This window comes from Drosophila santomea, chromosome 2R (genome assembly GCF_016746245.2).
Source record: "Drosophila santomea strain STO CAGO 1482 chromosome 2R, Prin_Dsan_1.1, whole genome shotgun sequence".
NCBI classification, from domain to species: Eukaryota; Metazoa; Arthropoda; class Insecta; order Diptera; family Drosophilidae; genus Drosophila; species Drosophila santomea.
In genome coordinates, this window is record NC_053017.2 from 18,704,192 (window position 1) to 18,724,537 (window position 20,346).

Genomic DNA, 20,346 nt, shown 5'->3' on the forward strand with positions numbered 1-20,346 from the left:
TTGCACATATATCGTATATATATTTTCATTTTAATATTACAATTATAGAAAAAGGGTAAAACGGTTAGTCCTTTACCACTCCGAAATCGCTTTGTAGCGATTTACTTGTATTTCCTCAAACTTCGCACTTCCTTGAATCGAAAAACGACGCAATTGAAAGTCCTTCTATTTCGTAAGCGCTCTAGGACGCGGAAAGCTCCGTTTCTTTCAGTCTAGGTCAAAAATCCTATTTTCCATGTCGATTGCTTTCATGACGGTAATCTAGCCGTATGCGTGTTAACTTTTAATTTAGGTAGACCATGGGTCATTATACTTTTTAATTGATTATATAAGTGCTCAACAATGTTGTTAATAACATTTAATTGTTAGGAATTCAACGATATCTGATTTGCTAAATGTAAAATAAAATACATATTTGTAATCAGTTTACAAATAGCTTTGTAGTTATTCATAGCAAAACCAAGTTGCAATATAGAGCTTATTTTCCAATTATTCCATTTATTTCGAAAAGAAATTCTTATTTTTGACTGTTGAGTGGTTTATACTCATTCGCCCACTGAGTAACGGGTATCTGATAGTCGAGAAAATCGCCTATAGCGTTCTCTCTTGTTTAATTTAGAGTGATGGAAGTAGCATATATTGCTATTTGTGTTTTTTTTTACCAATTAGGATTATTAAGACCAAACCGTATTCGCCAATATACATTATGACAGCTCGAAACTATCAATTGCCTGTTTTTTCAGCATCGCCCGTTATCTCGAAGCACACGGATGAAGGCTGTCTTTCGTCCTGTTCGTTGAATGCTTCGAACAGGAAAACTACCTTATATCGTCCTTTGAGGGTGGGTCCCATTACATTATTTAGTCGCGGAATCACAACAAACGGGTTGTACATTAGAACGGTCTAAAAAGAGTTCTCCATTTCGAAACGGTATCTACATTTGGTTCGAGTTTACTATACTTACACCCTCCGTAGCGAGGCACTTTTCTTGGATCTCCTCGCGGTTTTTAAAATTTTTGAACCAGTATTTATGCCAAAACAGATTTGGATTGAACATCACAGCGCAGAAGTCCGGCGTGAGAGAGTTAAATACTGTGGGCTCCCAGCTACCGCGGTTAAAGTGGAGAACACTCATCTTCGCCTAAAGAATAAAGCAATTTTTGTTACAAAACGGAAAGAAGCTAAGCCGAATTAACGTACAGAAATTCGATTCGAGCGCGGCAAGCTCCATCTAGCTGTAATATTTCCGGACACATGAATTCCCTCCTCATCCATTTCAACCTGCATTTCGCTTACGTCGAAGGCTTCATTCAGGCTAATAGATCCAGGAGGACCTTCCGTGCACGGCGTGTAGATATCTGGATCCTCAACCAATAGTATATAGTCTGTGGCCAAAATGTTGGTCGACCCCAAGATGAGCAGCAGCAGAGTAGCAAACATTGTTGTATGCCAAGCACTTATTGTGCCGGCCTTATATAGCGTATGGCAAAAGGTATAGATCGAATGCCGATTAACATGTCTTTTATCGGCAATACGATCAAATCTACTCATTGCACGCTTATAACCGACAAACTGTGCATTGCTTTACATTGCATTTTCAAATACCAGAAATACCTAGCTTTACAACTGTCGTATATAGCGTCAAATCAAATATACATATGTACATAGATACACATCAAAATTGTGGACAAAACTCTCTTCGTTGAAATAAGAATAATCAAGATCATCAAAATGTAGTACCAATTACCTTAGTAAAATATAAGCATTTAATTACGGTGTTTTCAAACTTTCTAGCCTACCATTAAGTCAAAGTAATCTTCAATCCTTGTCGAAAGTAAAAACGTTTCCAAATCAATAACGGGTTTTAATATTTATTATACCCGTTACTTGTAGAGTAAGAGGGTATACTAGAGTCGTTGAAAAGTATTTAACAGGTAGTAACGGTTTTCTTATAGCCGGGGAACTCGACTATAGCATTCTCTCTTGTTTAAAAGTCCAGCCTAAGAAACAGCCACATGCATGACCCATTTTCCAACCCTGGACGTGTTCCCAATTCATTAACAGCAAATTCAGCGAAAACAAAGCACTTGCATTCCCATAATTATCATGTGCGGTAAGCAACAGTGACTGCTGCAACAAAAACCAACGAGCAGATACATGTAAATTACGACCCGCGCCTGACGTCAGTCAATGTTAACATAATTACAAAGCCAACAGCTGCAGTAGCTACATAACTACGTACTTACATACAAAACAATGTTTGTACATATGTACCTTACTGAGCAACTGGAATCTTAGGAATGACTACAGTGAATAAGTACCTGACTGCTGGTTACAATTTATTGGAATACCTAACTAACAAACATTGCAGCTTAATAAAGCCATATTCACATAACAAACCTATAAATAATATTAAGTGTTATAGGGGACAAATCAAACATTTTATTTGTTTTTGCGTAATGAGGACGGACTGTGCTTGCACATATGCAAGTGTTCATAAACTCCCACGTCGCCAACTCTACTTCTCTCTCCCTCTCTATCTCTCTCTGTTGTGGAGCTTGTGGCGGAGCTCACTCCCGCTCTGCTCTCGCGCCGTTTTATTCATAGAGCTGTGACGTGTGTAGGCACCCCATTGACTTGGAGCTTACCACCACACGCACAGAAACTCAGGCACACAGACACAGCTCGCTCTCGCTTTTTGTCTTCCGTTGGGGTTTCACGCTGCTGGCGACTCTGGTCGCCTGTTCCGTTATATCGCGTAGAGGGACCTGCCTCAATGTTGCGCGTCAATTTTAGGGAGCCTACACTATAAAAATCGGTGACGGTTGGCCACTTTTTTTGTGGCCCGGCACGTCCCACTTTCCTTTCTTCTTGGCCATCTTGGCTGGCCGCAGAGTGGAGTTGGGCGCTCGGAAGGCGCTTGCGCGGAGTGCGCGACGCCTCGCTTTGCAGCTTTGTCGCTCGGCCGCCATTTGCGATTCCCGCTGCTGCTGTCGCCAAATATGAAGCAATCAGAATGCGGCGCAAGCAGTACGGAGACTTAGATGTTTGCGGATGCTGTTTAGGTGTCTGCAACTTGACCTTGACATTTAACTTTAACCCACTGAGTACTGGGAAAGCTTGGCAGTGCCCTGTCGGGAAGCAAGTCCAAACGTACCTTGTGAATGCAATCAGCGAGTTTTAGGTAAATGTTTAAGGTCAGAAAGGTCAGAAAGGTGCCTAAAAGTATGCCCACTTTGTTCTTAGTTCGAACCAGACTGAATAAATAAGGGAACACAATGTCTTCATATTCTAGGTATTCTCTATGACAGTTTGGGATGATATCGAAGCTGCAGTAATGTACTAACTAATGCTACTAGTAGTAGCCTTTCCAAGATTCTAACTAATTAATACGTACATACATATGCTCATGTCAAGGCAACGATTCAGTGGAGAGATCGAGTGATGCCCTTTCCATTTTCATTTTTGTCGTTATGCCCGTCTTTCACTCTCCGCCTTCTCTATCTCTATCTCTCTCCATTTTCTCTTCTCTGTCCGCCGCACACACTCTCATCGCCGTCTGTCTGCTGTCATCAGTTGCTGATTACTTGTTCACCAAACCGCAGCTTAGCGCTGGCAATGCCGGCGGCAGCAGACGTAACGGTAAACGACAACGCCCCACCGACAACGGCCATAGCAAAAGGAACAACAACAGCAGGGAACGATAACGATTACAGCGACGGTCGCGTCTGATAGACAGCTGTCTCCAATTGGAATGTTGTCTCCGGTTACGTCAGTCAAAATGACGCATCGTGTTTTGGTAACAGGAAAGCATAAAACGAGAAAAGCACCAAAGTGCGGCACTCTGCGGCACAATCGCCACGAAACAAAAGAACAAGGCACGAAGAAAATATGTATACCGCAGTGGGGAACGAAGAAACAGCAATCACCGACGCAGCGCAGCGCCGCGACAACAAAAAAATCCACCCTCGCACAAAGCGCTAAGATTTTGTTGGTTTTTCGTTTCGCTTTCAGTTAGACAGACTGCAGTTGCAGTGTCTGGGCCAAATCTCAAATTTAAGCTGAAGTGCACAACTTTCAGAGAAGGCATGGTTTAAACTATGTTAAAATAGTTCACGTTCAAGCTAAGTTAAATCGGTAATGGTTTGTATAGCAACAGTGCTATAAACCATTGCCTAATTGATATTATTAATCAATAATAACCTTTATTGGAATACTACCTCTATTTATATATATATAAATTCAATAAGATCTAGTCAGTAAAATATTGGACTACCAATTTAAACTCAAGAGCATTGGTTCACGAATTTCCAGCTAGTTTATAGCGAAGACGCTCATCGCTGACGGCGACGTTAACGCCAACGCGAACGGTTCTTGCCGCCGCTTTCACACAGCGAAAAAGCGTACATACAAAAGGGTACAGCGGGGTGCGTTGGCCAACGCTGTGCGCCTGCTGCTCTGCGGACAAAATTTGAGCAGATCCGCTCACAAAAAAACGTACTGCACTGCGAAATAGTGCTGTTCGTGTAGGTTCCACGTTCCAACCGCCTTCGCCACCAGTGCCTCGGCTCCATGGCACCACGCCTAATGGCTCCACTGCTCCAGTGGCTCCAACTGCGGTGGTGCCCATTCCAGTTGGAAATAGCATGCGAGCACATGGGAAAAGTCCCCAACTGGTATTTCTAGCAGGCGCGCAGCTTTCCCAACTGCTCACTCCCTTAAAGAGTTCCGTTTCTGTCCCGTTCGCACCGATAAGGAGCCTTGCGAGATAAGCAGCCGGAAAGGGACGGACTGATGAGTGCCGGCAAAGCGCAGAGTGCATCGAAAGAAAGGGATGGCCAATGATGGTTTAATCAGAGGGGGGAATCGCCGATCGCTGATAGCACTGGAATTCCAGTTCATCTAGCCCCAATATTATGTTAAATAGTAAATTACATTTTTACTTGAGAATTAAGGGATACTGCGGCCTTAAAATGTGTATTCTACGATAATTTAAGTTTCTTAGATAGCGTATTGTTTTAATTATTTTATGTATGCGATTTGATTTTGATGAATCTTTTCAATTGTATTCTCGAAACATCTGTACACCCATTTCATCATTACATAAAATGTAAAGCGAATTAATATGTAGGCAAATTATTCCTAAAGCAGCAGACAAATTGTCACAATTCATGTGCTGTTAACTCTTTTTTGGGAATCAATACTTCACTTGCGATACTGGTTGGGTTCTATAAAAGGCTTAAGCTTTGGGTTCCCTTCTCAGTCGTGCGGCAAACGCAAAGCTGAAAAGTATTGTAGTTCTATAGATCTACGGTAAGAGAAAGTACATACATACCAAGAGAACTAATAAACTCAGTCGGATCGCGAGCTTTTATTTCCTAGGCAATAGAAAAAAGTTTTAGTTAAATTTTCACATCGAATACGTTTGGAGGCAAAGTGTAGCATAGAGTACAAAAACAAAATAATAAGTGGTTCTGATGTGGCATTGCTGTCGCAAACATTTTAGTTAAGAGAATTTTTAAGAGTGATGGTTTGTTCGTTTGTGACATCAAACAGATAGTGTATTAATATCGAAATGTTTGTGTGGTTTTTTTCCATTCCCTCCCGTAAACAATGGCAACAACTCAAATTGTCAAAAGTGTTGAATTGAATGAGTCGTGAAAAAATAATTAGAACATATCTAAAAGTTTTTGTTTGGGGAATTTCGCCATAAATCTTTTGTCTCAAGTGCGGCGATAGCGACCGAATGAATAACCACCAAGTTAAAGTACTTTACTAATTTTCTGATACTCACCGGCTTGGGTGTTGTTAGTTTAATTATTGACCGCAGTAAATAATCCTTTTTCCACTAAATTAATTGTCTCTTTTTTTAACCATAATAATTGGTTTAGAGCCTTTGATAAATTTATCTTTGTTTCGTAATTTTTTCAGTGAAACGAATTGAAACTTAATTATAGAATGTTTATTTTTGACAATTGGTTATTGTTATTTATCCAAAAACAAAAACAGTCTCTCTGATTATGGAATCCACCCCAATAAAAACTGCAATATTATAGCTTAGCTCTTAAACCAGAAGAGACTCAGAATCACATCAGCTGCTCGGCGGCTTGAAAGCAAACATATACATACATACATATAGGAAGAGAGTTAGAGCGATGATTATAATGCTAAACAGGTTCATTGGTTTATCGGCTGCGATCGTGGGTCGGAGCAGTCGGATCAGCGGCTTTGCGTTCTCGCCGCTTCTTAAAGCTGGGTGCGTATGCCGCTTGAAAGTTCAGTCGCTCGCAACACTCGACTTCGATCGCAACACGTCAAAATGCGATCGATCGCCAATTTGCTGCTGCCACTGATTGTGGCCTTGTTAATCGCCGATTGTAATGCCTCCCTCCCACGCAGAAATCAGAACCAGAATCGCACAATGTCCGCTGGCAAGGCTTTCAAGGTACTGGTGACACACCCCGAGGTGCCCCAGGAGGGCATTGATCTGCTAAAGGAGAACTGCGAGATCATCCAGGTGCAGAGTGTTCCCACCAACAGGGCGGAGCTGCTGGAGAAAATCCGTGGCGTGGATGGCGTTCTCTGGGGTGGACACCAACCCCTCAATGCCGAGGCCCTCGATGCTGCCGGCCCTCAGCTTAAATCCATCTCCACCATGTCGGCGGGCATCGACTACGTCGATGTGCCGGAGGTCAAGAGGCGCAAGATCCCGCTGGGACACACGCCCACCGTTCTCAACACCGCCGTGGCGGATTTGGCAGTGGGTCTCCTCATTGCCGCCAGTCGCCGTTTCCACGAGGGTCGCAAGAAGATCGACAAGTGAGTATTAGTAGTTGACTGGTAGTGTCAATCTTTTTTGCTGTCAAAAAATATAATAATTCGAACGTTTTTAAAGCGACCAGTGGGAAAACTACCATCTTAACTGGCTGTTGGGCCAGGATATCCGTGACTCCACCGTGGGATTCTATGGCTTCGGAGGTATTGGTCAGGCTATTGCCAAGCGCTTGTCTGGATTCGACATTGACAAGGTGCTGTACACTACACGCCGTCGTGTTCACAAGGAGATCGAGGAGGAGTTCAATGCCAAGAAAGTGGACTTCGATACCCTTCTGGCCGAGAGTGACTTTATTGTGATCGCTTCTCCTTTGACCAAGGACACACAAGGCGTCTTTAATGCCACCGCCTTTAACAAGATGAAGCAGACTGCAGTGCTGATTAATATTGCCAGAGGCAGTAAGTTTTACAGGACCAATTGCGTTTCTTGACAGAAATATCCATGTAAACCTCTTAATTTAACCCTCAGAAATTGTCAACCAGGATGACCTCTACGAGGCTTTGAAGTCCAACCGAATCTTTTCCGCCGGACTCGACGTCACGGATCCGGAACCTTTGTCGCCCACGGATAAGCTCTTGACGCTTGACAATGCTGGTGAGTGGGAAAATGAAAATAAAATTGTAGTTGCTTTTTAGGCCCCCACCTAGCAAATACTCCTTATCAATGAAAAGATTTTGCCTTATCTCTTTAGTGGTTGACAATGTCTAAAAGTATTTTGGAAAGATTTCATTAAGGTTTCTTGAAGGTTACTAAAAAATAAGGTGACGTTTTTTTTTGTTTAGTTTTATCATATTTCTGCGTTCTTGTCGACCTTTAGTGTCCCCTTTTATTTTTGTTGATTTATTAAATGATTGTTATCTTGGTGTGGGTAATCGTATCTTGAACTAACCACTCGATGTTTTTCCGTAACTTTCAGTCGTCCTGCCCCACATTGGATCAGCCACAAAGCGCACCCGTGCCGACATGTCCACCATTGCTGCCCATAATGTGCTCCGCGGCTTGGCTGGGGAGCCCATGCTGTCGCCCGCGTACTAGTAGATTTACATACAATTATGGAAAATATGGCTTTCCAGCGCTGCTTACCAGTTTGGGATGCCAGCCCAAAAAGGCCTTGACTTGTCAGTAGATGTGAAAATAAAGTTGCAAAGAAAAAAAACAACTGTTTCCGGGTGCAAAGTGGCTAATTTCAGTATGTGGGAATCTAATCTAATGGCATAACTGATTAATAGGAAATAGGTAAAGCCTAGGAGAGTCGCTGATAGAAACATCTTAAAAATATATATTTACTTGAATTATATGTACAGATTTATGAGTGAAATATTCATTAGTACATTAGATTGGTTGTTAATAGTAAATAATAATAATATTTAATTGACTAATTGTACACCTTTGTTTTGACTGTAATACATCATTACATATTCCAGCCATACAAAGTGTGTAGTAACGCTTAGCATTTCGAGAGATGAGAGCAAACTAAAATGTAATAGCTTAAGAGCAAATACTGAGCTTAAGAGCGGGGCACAGAAAAAGCTTGAATTGTTATCTCGGAAATTTCCACCTAACAGTTTAGCTCTGCTATCGGTTGCTGGTAGTCCTATATTTTTCCCCCATAATGTCTCGCGCGACAAGGGCATTTAAAGTGCTGATTTCACATCCAAATGTCCCTGCACCGGCTTTGGAACTGCTTCGATCCCGTGGAGCGGAGACCATCATCTGCCAGAGTGTGCCGCCCTCGAGGGAGGAGATTCTGCAAAAGGTGCCCGGAGTGGATGCCATCTATTGGGCGCACTATCAGCCACTGAATGCTGGAATCCTCGATGCTGCTGGTTCCCAGCTGCGTTGCGTGAGCACCATGTCCTCCGGTATCGATTTTGTGGATATTCCCGAGTTCCAAAAGAGGAGCATCCCCTTGGGCCACACACCCGGGGTGGTGAAAAATTCGGTGGCCGATCTTGCCATTGGTTTGATGATTGCAGCCGGTCGTCACTTTCACGCCGGGCGCACCGAAATTGAGAGGTAAGAAACAGCTGATGGGCGCTTTTGGCTTCAAAAGCTTTTAGTATTGAAAGCTTTTTGAGTAAGGGCTGCAAACTAGCCAGGTATCTTAAGTTTCAATTTTGAAGTTTAAAATGGATACCGACTGATTTTGATAAATTTCATCATAATATTGACAGGTCCCAGTGGAAAATCGAGCAGATTAACTGGATGATGGGTCAGGAGATTCGCGATTCAGTCATCGGTTTCTTTGGTTTTGGCGGTATTAGTCAAGCCATCGCCAAGCGATTGCAGTGCTGGGATGTGGCCAAGATCATCTACCATACACGCACCCGAAAGGAAAACGATGGCGATTTTAAGGCAGAGCACGTGTCCTTTGAGGAACTTTTACAAGAAAGTGACTTCCTGGTGGTAGCTGCTCCACTTACAAACGAAACCCGAGAGAAGTTCAATGCAAAGGCCTTTGAACTGATGAAGCCGAGCTCTGTGTTTGTCAATGTGGCCAGAGGAGGTGGTATTACAAGAACTGTATAAACGTAGGGCCTATAAATCGATTTTTACAGGTCTGGTAAATCAAACTGACCTCCATGACGCCTTGACAAGTGGTAGAATTTTTGCCGCCGGCTTGGATGTGACCACTCCAGAACCACTGCCCGCCAATAGTCCTCTTCTCAAACTGCCGAATTGTGGTAAGTTACTCGTATATCCTTCTCGTTGGGTGCACTACAATAGAAATTACATTTCTACAGTTATCCTTCCCCATATGGGCACACAGACAATGAAGACTACTATTGAAATGAGTTTGCTTGCTGCCAATAATATTTTGAATGCCATCGAAGGGCAGCCCATGATAAAGCCTGCCTACTGAGAAGATGTAAAATATGAATAAAAGATACTCTTCTGTTTCCAGTATACTCGTATACTGGGATCAGAAACCAACTATACTCGTATATTAAACCAATAAGTGTCGAACGTAGTACACATATTTTTTATAGATTCATTTAAAATTTGCTGTTAAATGCAACAATTAAATAATTATGCAAATTATTACTTTTACCGAACCCAACCCAAAGCTCTTCATGCGTTGTGTTGTCAGCTTTTTTCTGAGATAGGGTTTGCGATATCTGGTGCTCTATAAAAGTCGGGCGCCAAAGCCAACAGTGGTCAGTCGTTCATCAAACGTAGGGAATAGAGCTTCGGTGCTAACAGATGCTGATATTTTCGCTAATTTAAGAGCTGCAAAGAGAAGAAGCGAACAAAAAGCTTTTAAACTGCTGACGAACGAAGAGAATTTTTGGAACTCTCTGCTAAGTGATTATCTATCGAAAGTGGCACTTGTGATTTTGTTTCCTATCAAATAATATCTTTTTGTCAGCAGAGGAACTTTAAATGTCTACAACAAAGCCTTTTAAAGTGCTGATAGCGCATACCGATGTGCCGCCAGAGGGCATCGAAATCCTGAAGGAGAAATGCGAGATCCTGCAAGTGATAAATGAACCTCCACTAAATCGCCCGGAAATTCTAGAAAAGATCAAGGGTGCTCATGCTGTTATATGGGGTGGCCGGGACATACTCAATGCCGAGATTCTGGATGCCGCTGGGCCTCAATTAAAGGCAGTATCTACCATGTCGTCGGGCATAAACAATGTGGATGTGCCGGAGCTAAAGAAAAGGGGCATCCCTTTGGGAAGTACTCCTGAGATGCTTACTGTTGCGGTAGCCGATCTTACGGTGGGTCTATTAGTCGCCGCTGCTCGGAGGTTCCAAGAGGGTCGCAGGAAGATAGACAGGTAATGGAAAACATATTTTCATTTCTTATTTAATACGTAAATAATGTATTATCCCTAATTTATTAACCAGTGACAAATGGGATAAGGACCATCTTAACTGGATGCTGGGTCAGGACATTCGCGGCTCCACCGTGGGCTTTTATGGCTTTGGTGGCATTGGTCAGGCAGTGGCTAAGCGTTTGATGGGATTCGAGATTGACCGCGTGTTATATACCACACGGAATCGCGTTCGCCAGGATATCGAGGAGCAGTTCAATGCCAAGAAGGTGTATTTCGACACGCTCCTGGCGGAAAGTGATTTCCTCATCATTGCATCACCATTGACCAAAGATACATTGGGATTGTTTAATGCCACCGCCTTTAATAAAATGAAAGAAACGGCAGTACTCGTCAATGTTGGCAGGGGCAGTAAGTATATTTGAAAAAAAAAATACAACTAAAATGCTGTATACCTTTTTTGGTAGAAATTGTCAACCAGGATGATCTTTACGAGGCGCTTAAATCAAGCCGAATTTTCGCAGCTGGATTAGATGTTATGGATCCCGAACCCCTTCCTTCCAAAGATAAATTACTTGCTCTAGACAATGTTGGTAAGTAATCCTATAAATTTTACTAAGGATTATGGAGACCTGTCATTCAAAGTCATACCTTACTTGATGATCTACATAAAGTCCCATTAATATTAGGCACTAAAGATAACTCCTTTTTTCTTTTCATGAAGTGGTTACTCCTCATGTGGGCTATGCCACCCGGAGAACCCGCATTGATGCAGCCAACTTGGCTTCGCGTAATGTCCTCCAAGGACTGGCCGGTGAGCCCATGCCGTCACCTGCCTACTAAAATCGCTCTAAGCTAGGTGTATTAAAACAGAAATCAACGATGAAAACGTATTTTTCTTAAATGTGTGAGAGATAACGCTATAGTCGACTTATCCGACTAAAAGATACAGCATTTTTGTTACCATGGAGATCAGGTTCTGACATTGACTAAGGGTTTGGATATCGGGTGGGACCGACACATTATTGGTGTATATAATACGTTAACCCTTAGGCTTCCAGCTTCACCTAGGATAAAAATTGCATCTAAAACAAATGTTATGACTAAGAATGTCTTTATAGACCATATCAATGAGCAGGCGCCACTATAAATGTTGAAGAGCCAAGTGTAGAAATCCCCATATTATGAAGTACAAAGCTCATTGGTCCACTCTAAGCCCAACTAACCACCCAAATCTAACAGCATGGCATACTTTTGGGGATTTGGTCATTGATACTTTTAATCGGACATCTGGTCAGCCACCCAAACTAAATCCATACGCTCATCTAATCGTTGATTAAGCTGATTATATTGGGAAAAGATTAATAAAAAACCTTCAGTTCGGAAAAACCCGTGGCACGTGGCTGCAGAAGCAAATTTATTTACAAAACGTACTGATGATGATGACATAATTCATTTAGAGACCCGCCAGAACAGCATCGATCCAGGGTCTCAGGTAAGCCACATTGGCATAGACGCCGGGATAATTGGGCAGTGCACAACTGTTGCCCCAGGACACGACTCCATGGAGCTCATCGCGCACCACCAACGGTCCACCGGAATCACCCTGGCAGGCATCCGCACCGCCGACACCCCGTTTGCCGGCACACAACATGGCCGATGTGATGCGGTAGGTCCCATCGCCGAAATCTCCGTAGTCCTGGTCACACAACTCGTTGCTCACAATCGGCACATCTACGGCGAGTAGTTGATTCGAGGCGGAGCCGCCGGAAGAAGTGGTTCCCCATCCGCTGATCTTGCTGACCGTTCCCTCAAGTGGTTGCTCCGAGGCCAGCTTAATGGCCTTGATGGTGAAGTTGTTGAGTGGCAATGGGGGATCCACAAATAGAATGGCGATATCATTGTTGTAGGCAGCTCCCGAGAAGTACTCCTCGTGCATAACGATCTGCTTGACATTGGTGATGACGCCATCGGACCCGGTTCGCCAGTTTGTCCCGGCCACCACCTTGAATTGACTAGCCACCGTGCCGATGATGCAGTGCGCCGCTGTCACTATTGTGGTTTCATTGAAAATGGAACCGCCGCAACGGTGGCTATAGGGATTCTCCGGCGTGCTGATACCCTTGTAGCGCAGCGAAATCTGATACGGTACCTGCGCTATGTCCGTCACATAGCCACCCACAATGCGCCCGCCCGGAACGCTCTTCTCATCCAGATCACTCAGATCATTCAGCTCCTCCAGAAGGGGAAGACCTTGGGTCAAGGCCACCACGCCGACGAAAAGAGCCAAGAGGCAGATCAGCCAAGAGCTCGACATGCTTACAAAGGCAAGGAGAATAGGGAACTGAAGGCCCAAACTTTTTGGCCGTCGTTTCCATAGCTTATCTAACGGTCAATTCGAATATAGCAATCATAAATTCTATAATGGATATGCGTGGTCATTCGTTACTACGAGCGATTAGGATTTATAGGCTCCTAAAACAGTGGCTAACATAATTGGGATTGCTTTTTAAATTGTACATTTTAAATTGATTCCATTTAAGTGAAAATATTTGTAATCAGTTTGTTTTTGTGCACTTATATTTTGTGAATTTCCTTAAGTTAAATATATAATAATTCTGTTTTAATTTGGTTTTAAAATAGTTACGTGATTAATGGAGTCTCTAAAAAATGAACTGTGAACCTAATAGTCTGTATTACCAATAAAGAGTTTACTACTTCGATTAAATTGATTCTATTTAAGTGAAAATATTTGTAATCAGTTTGTTTTTGTGCACTTATATTTCGTGAATTTCCTTAAGTTAAATATATAATAATTCTGTTTAATTCGGTTTAAAATATTTACGTGATTAAAAAATGAACTGTGAACCTAATAGTCTGTATTACCAATAAAGAGTTTACTACTTCGATAACTGCAGTTCTTTAATCGGGTATATAAGCTGTCTGAACTATAAAGACGTTTTTCGTTTGTAGTACGTTATTTTATTGGACATTTGATATAATCGGCGGTTATAATAGGTGTTATACATAAGCTGCTCGCTGTTTGGCTATCCAGTCCTTAAAGTAGGCCACATTTGCGTAAACGCCAGGATAGTTGGGCTGTGCGCATCCTTCTCCCCAGGAAACAATGCCGGCCAGCTTGTTAGCTACGACCAGAGGTCCTCCGGAATCTCCCTGGCAGGCATCCTTTCCGCCCTCCGATAGTCCGGCGCAGAGCATTCCCTCGCTGACTGGACGCCAGTAGTAGGCTTGCTGGCACTTTGCGGAGTCGACAACTGGTACCTTAACCTGCTGCAGTTGATCGGAGGGCAGGCCATTCTCTTTGGTGTAACCCCAACCACTGATTGTGGCCTGGACTCCAACGGCTGGTGGCTCCGAGGCGATTTCAATGGCCTCCATGGTGCTAAAGCTATCCAATGGCAGGGGTGGATCCACAATCACCAGAGCAATGTCGTTATCCGTTATGGAGGCGTTGTACAACTCGTGGGTGATCAATTTGGAAACGCGCACCACCACGCCATTCATGCCACCACGGCTATCATCTCCTGCCACCACCAGGAAATTCTCCGCCTCGCGGTTGTAGACACAATGTGCTGCGGTTGCTATGGTCACCGCGTCCAGGATGCAGCCACCGCAGGTTTGGGCATAGGAGCTGCTCGTGGAAGTGCGCCTGCGCAGCTGCACCACATATTTGGTATAGTAACTGGAGGTATCTGCACCACCAACTATGCGGCCATCTGGTTGCGCCGACACTGCACCAATTCCCAGAAGAAACAGCAGCGCTGGAATCCGTAATATGACTTTGTTCATTTTGTGGTGCGGAGAGTGACTAAATCGAATCTTTTACTTTGCTCGAAATCAACGAAAAGCTTTGGCCCATATCGCAAATCGATCAATAAACGGCTTTTATTTTAACACCGATAAGATGAACATACGAGAGCGGTAGCTGGTTTCTCCGAAACCACAGCTGTCTAAGAATAATGCCAAACAATTAGCCTCAGTCCAGTAGTGTCAAATATTGATCAAATATTTAATTGCCACTTAAAGCAATCAAAAGCTTAGATTGGCTAATAAAATGTATATCGCACAGTTTCCTTATCCGAGCAATGAAAAGGAATACTGCAAATTGGCTGATTAAAATATATATAAATACTACATAGTATACACATAGATTTGGCTAGAAAAGAAAGACCAACAATCAACTGTGCCACAAATATGTATGTTAATAAATCATAAATGTATCATCCACATGAAGCTTGATAACAATTTAATGGGCTTGCAAGCTTTTTGGTTTTGAATCGCTACACAATGCCCGAAAGTATGGTACAGTCTACAGGATATATCTACAAAGTTTCGGTTGCATTCAGGATCCACTTTCGCAAAACGGCCACATTGGAGTAGACACCGGGTAGGAGGTGCGATGCACAGGCATATCCCCAGGACACGATTCCCACCAGAGTGTTACCGACCGCCAGAGGGCCACCGGAATCTCCTTGGCAGGCATCCTTGTTCTTCTCATAGGCGCACACCATGCTCTCGTAGATGATCTCGCCGTACTTGTACTCATCCGATGCGCAGGTCTTCCAGTCCACAATGTCGACGGATACCTCCTGGAGCGTCTTGGGCAGGGTCATGCACCAGAAGTAGCACTTGGAACCCCAGCCGGTGACCACAGCGGTGGTGCCAGTGGGCGGAGTTTCCGTGGCCAGTTCGATGTAACGAATGTCTTCGGTTTCCTGCACCTTTTCGGCCAGCTTCAGTATGCCCACATCGTACTCCATGGTCTTGGAGCTGTAGTCCTCATTGTAAGCCAACTCACGGACAGCAACCACAATGCCACCCTCATTGTAGAGCGTGGAACCGAGACGCACAAACACCTTGGAGATTTTCCTGCCCACCAGACAATGGGCCGCAGTGACCACGGTATCTTCGTTGATCAAGCTGCCACCACAGAAGTGGGAGCCACTCTTGGTCTGCAGGGAAACCTGGTAGGGATGTGCTCTGATTGTGGTATCCACGCCGCCCACAATGCGACCTTCGCGCTCGAAGGGATCGGCATTGGAGACGCCAACTGTGCCAGCAAAGGCGGTACCCACAGCGAGGCAAACTAGAAGAACCACTAATCCCTGCATTCTGGACAAGCACTGGCCAATCAGCGAGCCATCGCAGGCATTTATAACCTTCCTTTCAGCGCGAGTACGTTGATGAAGTGGGTGGAATGTTACCTTCGAGTGGCCAGCCGACAGTATCGGTCGATCTTTTGATCCATGGAATTAGCATACCGAGCACTAGAAGGCAGTAGGCTTGCTCCTTATCAATGGGACTCACTATCAATCAAAGAAGACTATCAATCTGTGCAGCACCAGTCACAACTCGGAAGTCGGCACTTCAACGGGGGTTATTCCATATAGATTGCTTGTCCTCATATTTTGACCTTGTCATTCTAGGGGATTTGCGGAGCTTTTAGACAGACACTCCTTTATTACATAGGGAATATATATTTAAAAAATGAGCATTGACACAAATAAGACATTTATGACTTTACAATAAAGATAATTATCAGAAAACTACATGAATTGAAACATTTTAGCAATTTTTTTTTAGCATTTTTTTGTAGCAAATATATTAACTAGAGCATATTTTTTTCCATACCAATGTTAGATATGGATTTGACTTTGGTGTTCATGGACAAGTGAGTGTTACGCCAGGCACTCCTTAACCTAATTGAGGTTTACTGGAAATTTCACCTGAAAAGAAATAACTTTTACCACATTTCCGAAGTGGAAAAGTAGATTCCTACGACAGGTAATACCCAAAATTAGGTTAGGTCATAACAGAAACAATTTTAAGAGGTCATTAAAAGCGCAAATTAACCCAAAAGTCACCAATGCTCCGTCGAGTTGGAAATACCCGCTAAAATAAGGGGTGGCTACATAAACGAACCTCTGCTAATCAAAAAATTTCTACTTAAAAATGGCAAAAATCAACTTTATTATGGAACTGATAATGGGAACTTTTTATAAACACCATTATCGGCTTCAAAAATTGAGATTACCATTTGCAAATTGTTTATTCTTTCGCAATTGTTGTTGCAATTGATTCACAAATATAAAAAACAATACATTCGAACCATCTATTCACACGGCCCATTATTTCACCAGTCACGGTTCACCAAGACGTTCAACTTCAAGAGTCCAAATCTGTGCAATCTTATCTACTTCATTTTAGCGGCTAATTAATCTTGCCACAGCTGTCCAGACCATCACTCAGCCACACAACTTATCAATGGAAGATGAATTGGAACCCTAGCCACGCGATGCACTCGAACTTGATTAGATTGGTCCTGGACAAATGTTTACCCTTAGCCACTCGAGCCCATTGAAATCGCTGGAAATCACAGAAGACGCGTTGAATTATCGTACCATTTGTGAATACCCTCGAACCCTACAAACAGATAAGACCTGTGACGTGGGCAGCCTCGAGAACTACTTCCCTGTTGGTAATTCAATAATACGTAATTTGTACTAAGGGGTACGTGTAATACCTTAATGATCACTTAACTTCTGCTTCCTTTTTTCTATGATTTAAATTGGGAGTAAATACAAAAACAGACCAAATGAAAATCATCTTCTTATGTTCTGAATTGAAAATATTTATTGCTTGAATTTAACACATCCATTTGACTCAACCTACAGGTCATCCGCTTAGATGCTGTTGGCAGTGCTGATCACCCAGGTGCGGAGAACAGCCACATCGGCGTAGACACCGGGGTAGTTGGCGTAAGCGCAGCCGTAACCCCAGGAGACAACACCGACGAGGACTCCGCCGGAGACCAGTGGGCCACCGGAGTCACCCTGGCAGGCATCCTTGCCGCTGGTATAAGCGCAGATCATGGTGCTCTTGATCTGGCTACCGTATCCGTAGGTGGAGGAAGCACACTGGCTCTGGCTGACGATGTTCACGTTGACGTACTGCAACTGGGAGGGGATGGAGCTGGATCCGGACGACTGGGTACCCCAACCGGAAACAGCGGCAGAGGCTCCGTTGGCTGGGTTGTAGGTGGCCAGGCCAATAGCCTTGATGCTTGAGCTGAAGCTCAGGGACGAGCTAAGTCGGATGACGGCGATGTCATTGACCATGGTGTTGGCGTTGTATCCCTCGTGGTTGCGGAAGGCGGCCACCTTGGCGACGACTCCACCAGAGCTCCAGTAGCTAGATCCAGCACGGACCTGCAGGACGGAAGCGGACACGGACTGCAGGCAGTGAGCGGCGGTCACAATGATGTTGGCAGAGTAGATGGATCCACCGCAGGAGTGGCTTCCACTGCGCTGCAGGGAGATCTGCCAGGGGAAGCTGCTGATGGTGGTAGCAGATCCGCCGACAATGCGGCCATCCAACTGGGGCAGGAGTCCCTCGGGAACGGTGCCTCCCAGGGCGCAGACCACGGCGGACAAGAGGATCACGATCTTCAACATGATGGGCGTTGCTAGCGAGTGCTGGGTTACATGCCGCCAGTCCAACCTTATATACAGCCGGCACTACAGGTCTTATCTAGCCGCAAGTTCGAGGGCTTACACCTGCGACGCAATTGGGCCCGAATAGAGAAAGAGATACCAATGGTGAATCAATTGCGATTTATTTCAAGTGTTTGTGTGGCTTTACACCTCCTCGGCGGTTCGCTCGATCCATTCGTGGAAGTGGGCAACATCGGCGTAGACACCGGGATACCTCACATCACCGCATCCATAGCCCCAGGACACAACGCCAACAAGGCGGTCTCCGGAAACAAGTGGGCCACCGGAGTCACCCTGGCAGGCGTCCTTGTGGGGGGCGTAGGCGCAGAGCATGGTGTCCTTGATCTTCTTTCCGTAACCGAACTCATCGGAGCGGCAACGCGACACATCGACGATCTCCAGATTAACGGCCAGCAGATGGTCGGGAATGGTGCTGCCACCGGACTCGGTGGTGCCCCAGCCGGAAACCACAGCGGTGGCGCCCTCACGTGGATTGGAGTCGGCAATACGGATCTCGCGGATGCTGGAGCGGAAGCTCAGATCGGACTCGATGCGAATAATAGCAATGTCGTTAACCATGGTGCGGGCATTGTAGCCCTCGTGGTTGCGGAAGGAGCGAACGGAGTGGACACTGCCGCCGGAGCGCCAGTAGGTGCTGCCCACGCGAATCTTCAGGTCCTTGGCCTCAATCGACTGCAGGCAGTGAGCGGCGGTGATCACGATGTCGTGGGAGTAGATCGATCCACCGCAGAAGTGGGATCCAGCGCGCTGCAAGGACACCTGGTAGGGATGGGCGTCGATGCTGGTCTCATAGCCACCAACGATACGGCCATCCAACTGAGGCAGTAGGCCATCGGGAATGGTGCCCGCCAAGGCGCAGGCCAAAACGGAAAGTAGTACCACGGTTTTCAGCATTTTAATCGGTTGTATGCCGTTTCCCGGATCAAAACTCCTTTTATACAGTTCCCGCAGCAAATATCTCTACTTGATTGACAGCTACATTAAACTGCTGCATAACTTCTGCGTCATTTAAACCCTCGATATAGGCGGTGATATTTAGAAGTAATCAGCTTATCAGACGTCGACCACTCCACGTCGTTATCCACTTTAACCATCTCACTTGTCCATTGATTAAACGTCCCCGCAAGATAGTGACCCCTATAAAAGCACACTTTTCGATTCCAGGAGTATTCATTCAATCGCAACATGCTGAAGTTCCTGATCCTGTTGTCGGCCGTAGCCTGCGCCCTGGGAGGCACCATCCCCGAGGGTCTCCTGCCCCAGTTGGATGGCCGCATTGTCGGCGGATCTGCTACCACCATCAGCAGCTTCCCCTGGCAGATCTCCCTGCAGCGCAGTGGAAGCCACTCCTGCGGTGGATCCATCTACTCTGCCAACATCATTGTGACCGCCGCTCACTGCCTGCAGTCCGTGTCCGCCTCCTCCCTGAAGATCCGCGCCGGTTCCAGCTACTGGAGCTCTGGTGGCGTAGTCATCAGTGTTTCCTCTTTCAAGAACCACGAGGGTTACAATGCCAACACCATGGTCAACGACATTGCCGTCATCAGGCTCAGCAGTGCCCTGAGCTTCAGCTCCACCATCAAGGCCATCTCTCTGGCTAGCTCCAACCCCGCCAACGGCGCTGCTGCCTCCGTCTCCGGATGGGGAACAGAGTCCTCTGGCTCCAGCTCCATTCCCTCTCAGCTGCGTTACGTCAGCGTGAAGATCGTCAGCCAGAGCCAGTGTGCTTCCTCCACCTACGGATACGGTAGCCAGATCAAGGGCTCCATGATCTGCGCTTATGCCAGCGGCAAGGACTCGTGCCAGGGTGACTCCGGTGGCCCACTGGTCTCTGGTGGAGTCCTCGTCGGTGTTGTCTCCTGGGGCTACGGATGTGCTGCCGCCAACTACCCCGGTGTCTACGCCGATGTGGCTGCCCTCCGCACCTGGGTGATCAACAACTCCTAAGCATTTTGCGAAATAAATCATATATGCACAGTTCATGAGTGTTTCCAGTTTTTTCAAATGATTCAAAATGGCCATGGTTAAAAAATAAGTAATAGGGCTCAAATTATTAGCTCATAAATATTCCTAATACAATGGCTATATGATATAGTGAGCATAGCAAGCAGTAAAGGGAATGCTTTCAGGATTACTTCTTATAACTTTCTGATGAATCGTCAGTTCCGAAAAGAATAGGGATTTTGGTAAGTTA

At 45.0% G+C, this 20,346-nt stretch overlaps 10 protein-coding genes across 13 annotated transcripts; 4 read left to right on the plus strand and 6 right to left on the minus strand.

Annotated features, from left to right (window-relative positions):
- Window positions 1–503: 503 nt before the first annotated feature.
- Window positions 504–1,615, minus strand: LOC120445509. The gene is made up of 3 exons (XM_039625967.2): window positions 1,201–1,615; window positions 965–1,141; window positions 504–903 (listed from the first exon to the last, which is right to left on the minus strand). Exons 1-3 carry the CDS (start codon window positions 1,549–1,551, stop codon window positions 724–726), a joined length of 708 nt encoding a protein of 235 aa, XP_039481901.1. The 5' UTR covers window positions 1,552–1,615; the 3' UTR covers window positions 504–723.
- A 3,557-nt stretch (window positions 1,616–5,172) lies between these two features.
- On the plus strand, window positions 5,173–7,994 carry LOC120444680 (glyoxylate reductase/hydroxypyruvate reductase). 2 transcript variants are annotated; one of them, XM_039624541.1, is made up of 5 exons: window positions 5,173–5,313; window positions 6,400–6,819; window positions 6,896–7,233; window positions 7,304–7,429; window positions 7,752–7,994. In XM_039624541.1, the coding sequence occupies exons 2-5, from the start codon at window positions 6,422–6,424 to the stop codon at window positions 7,868–7,870; spliced, it is 981 nt and encodes a 326-aa protein (XP_039480475.1). In that variant the 5' UTR covers window positions 5,173–5,313; window positions 6,400–6,421; the 3' UTR covers window positions 7,871–7,994. The 2 variants fall into 2 exon arrangements, with proteins under 2 accessions (XP_039480475.1, XP_039480474.1); XM_039624540.1 differs by lacking the exon at window positions 5,173–5,313 and adding an exon at window positions 6,105–6,256.
- Window positions 7,995–8,376: 382 nt separating this feature from the next.
- LOC120444683 (glyoxylate reductase/hydroxypyruvate reductase) lies at window positions 8,377–9,806 on the plus strand. Its single transcript, XM_039624545.2, has 4 exons — window positions 8,377–8,851; window positions 9,010–9,341; window positions 9,394–9,519; window positions 9,580–9,806. Exons 1-4 carry the CDS (start codon window positions 8,448–8,450, stop codon window positions 9,696–9,698), a joined length of 981 nt encoding a protein of 326 aa, XP_039480479.1. The 5' UTR covers window positions 8,377–8,447; the 3' UTR covers window positions 9,699–9,806.
- Window positions 9,807–9,986: 180 nt separating this feature from the next.
- Window positions 9,987–11,521, plus strand: LOC120444681 (glyoxylate reductase/hydroxypyruvate reductase-like). 3 transcript variants are annotated; one of them, XM_039624542.1, is made up of 5 exons: window positions 9,987–10,141; window positions 10,209–10,620; window positions 10,691–11,028; window positions 11,085–11,210; window positions 11,342–11,521. In XM_039624542.1, exons 2-5 carry the CDS (start codon window positions 10,220–10,222, stop codon window positions 11,458–11,460), a joined length of 984 nt encoding a protein of 327 aa, XP_039480476.1. In that variant the 5' UTR covers window positions 9,987–10,141; window positions 10,209–10,219; the 3' UTR covers window positions 11,461–11,521. The 3 variants fall into 3 exon arrangements, with proteins under 3 accessions (XP_039480476.1, XP_039480477.1, XP_039480478.1); XM_039624543.2 differs by having other exon boundaries at window positions 10,007–10,141; window positions 10,206–10,620; XM_039624544.2 differs by lacking the exon at window positions 9,987–10,141 and having other exon boundaries at window positions 10,493–10,573; window positions 10,612–10,620.
- Window positions 11,522–11,995: 474 nt separating this feature from the next.
- LOC120444684 (trypsin zeta) lies at window positions 11,996–12,969 on the minus strand. Its single transcript, XM_039624547.2, has one exon. The coding sequence runs from the start codon at window positions 12,932–12,934 to the stop codon at window positions 12,074–12,076; it is 861 nt and encodes a 286-aa protein (XP_039480481.1). The 5' UTR covers window positions 12,935–12,969; the 3' UTR covers window positions 11,996–12,073.
- A 611-nt stretch (window positions 12,970–13,580) lies between these two features.
- On the minus strand, window positions 13,581–14,456 carry LOC120446258 (trypsin eta). The gene has a single exon (XM_039627131.1). It carries the CDS (start codon window positions 14,425–14,427, stop codon window positions 13,639–13,641), a length of 789 nt encoding a protein of 262 aa, XP_039483065.1. The 5' UTR covers window positions 14,428–14,456; the 3' UTR covers window positions 13,581–13,638.
- Window positions 14,457–14,867: 411 nt separating this feature from the next.
- Window positions 14,868–15,771, minus strand: LOC120446257 (trypsin theta). Its single transcript, XM_039627130.2, has one exon. It carries the CDS (start codon window positions 15,747–15,749, stop codon window positions 14,961–14,963), a length of 789 nt encoding a protein of 262 aa, XP_039483064.1. The 5' UTR covers window positions 15,750–15,771; the 3' UTR covers window positions 14,868–14,960.
- Window positions 15,772–17,248: 1,477 nt separating this feature from the next.
- On the minus strand, window positions 17,249–18,127 carry LOC120445292 (trypsin alpha). The gene has a single exon (XM_039625595.2). The coding sequence runs from the start codon at window positions 18,090–18,092 to the stop codon at window positions 17,322–17,324; it is 771 nt and encodes a 256-aa protein (XP_039481529.1). The 5' UTR covers window positions 18,093–18,127; the 3' UTR covers window positions 17,249–17,321.
- Window positions 18,128–18,234: 107 nt separating this feature from the next.
- On the minus strand, window positions 18,235–19,066 carry LOC120445293 (trypsin epsilon). The gene has a single exon (XM_039625596.1). The coding sequence runs from the start codon at window positions 19,044–19,046 to the stop codon at window positions 18,276–18,278; it is 771 nt and encodes a 256-aa protein (XP_039481530.1). The 5' UTR covers window positions 19,047–19,066; the 3' UTR covers window positions 18,235–18,275.
- Window positions 19,067–19,316: 250 nt separating this feature from the next.
- LOC120445294 (trypsin beta) lies at window positions 19,317–20,132 on the plus strand. The gene has a single exon (XM_039625597.2). It carries the CDS (start codon window positions 19,338–19,340, stop codon window positions 20,097–20,099), a length of 762 nt encoding a protein of 253 aa, XP_039481531.1. The 5' UTR covers window positions 19,317–19,337; the 3' UTR covers window positions 20,100–20,132.
- The last annotated feature ends 214 nt before the right edge of the window (window positions 20,133–20,346 follow it).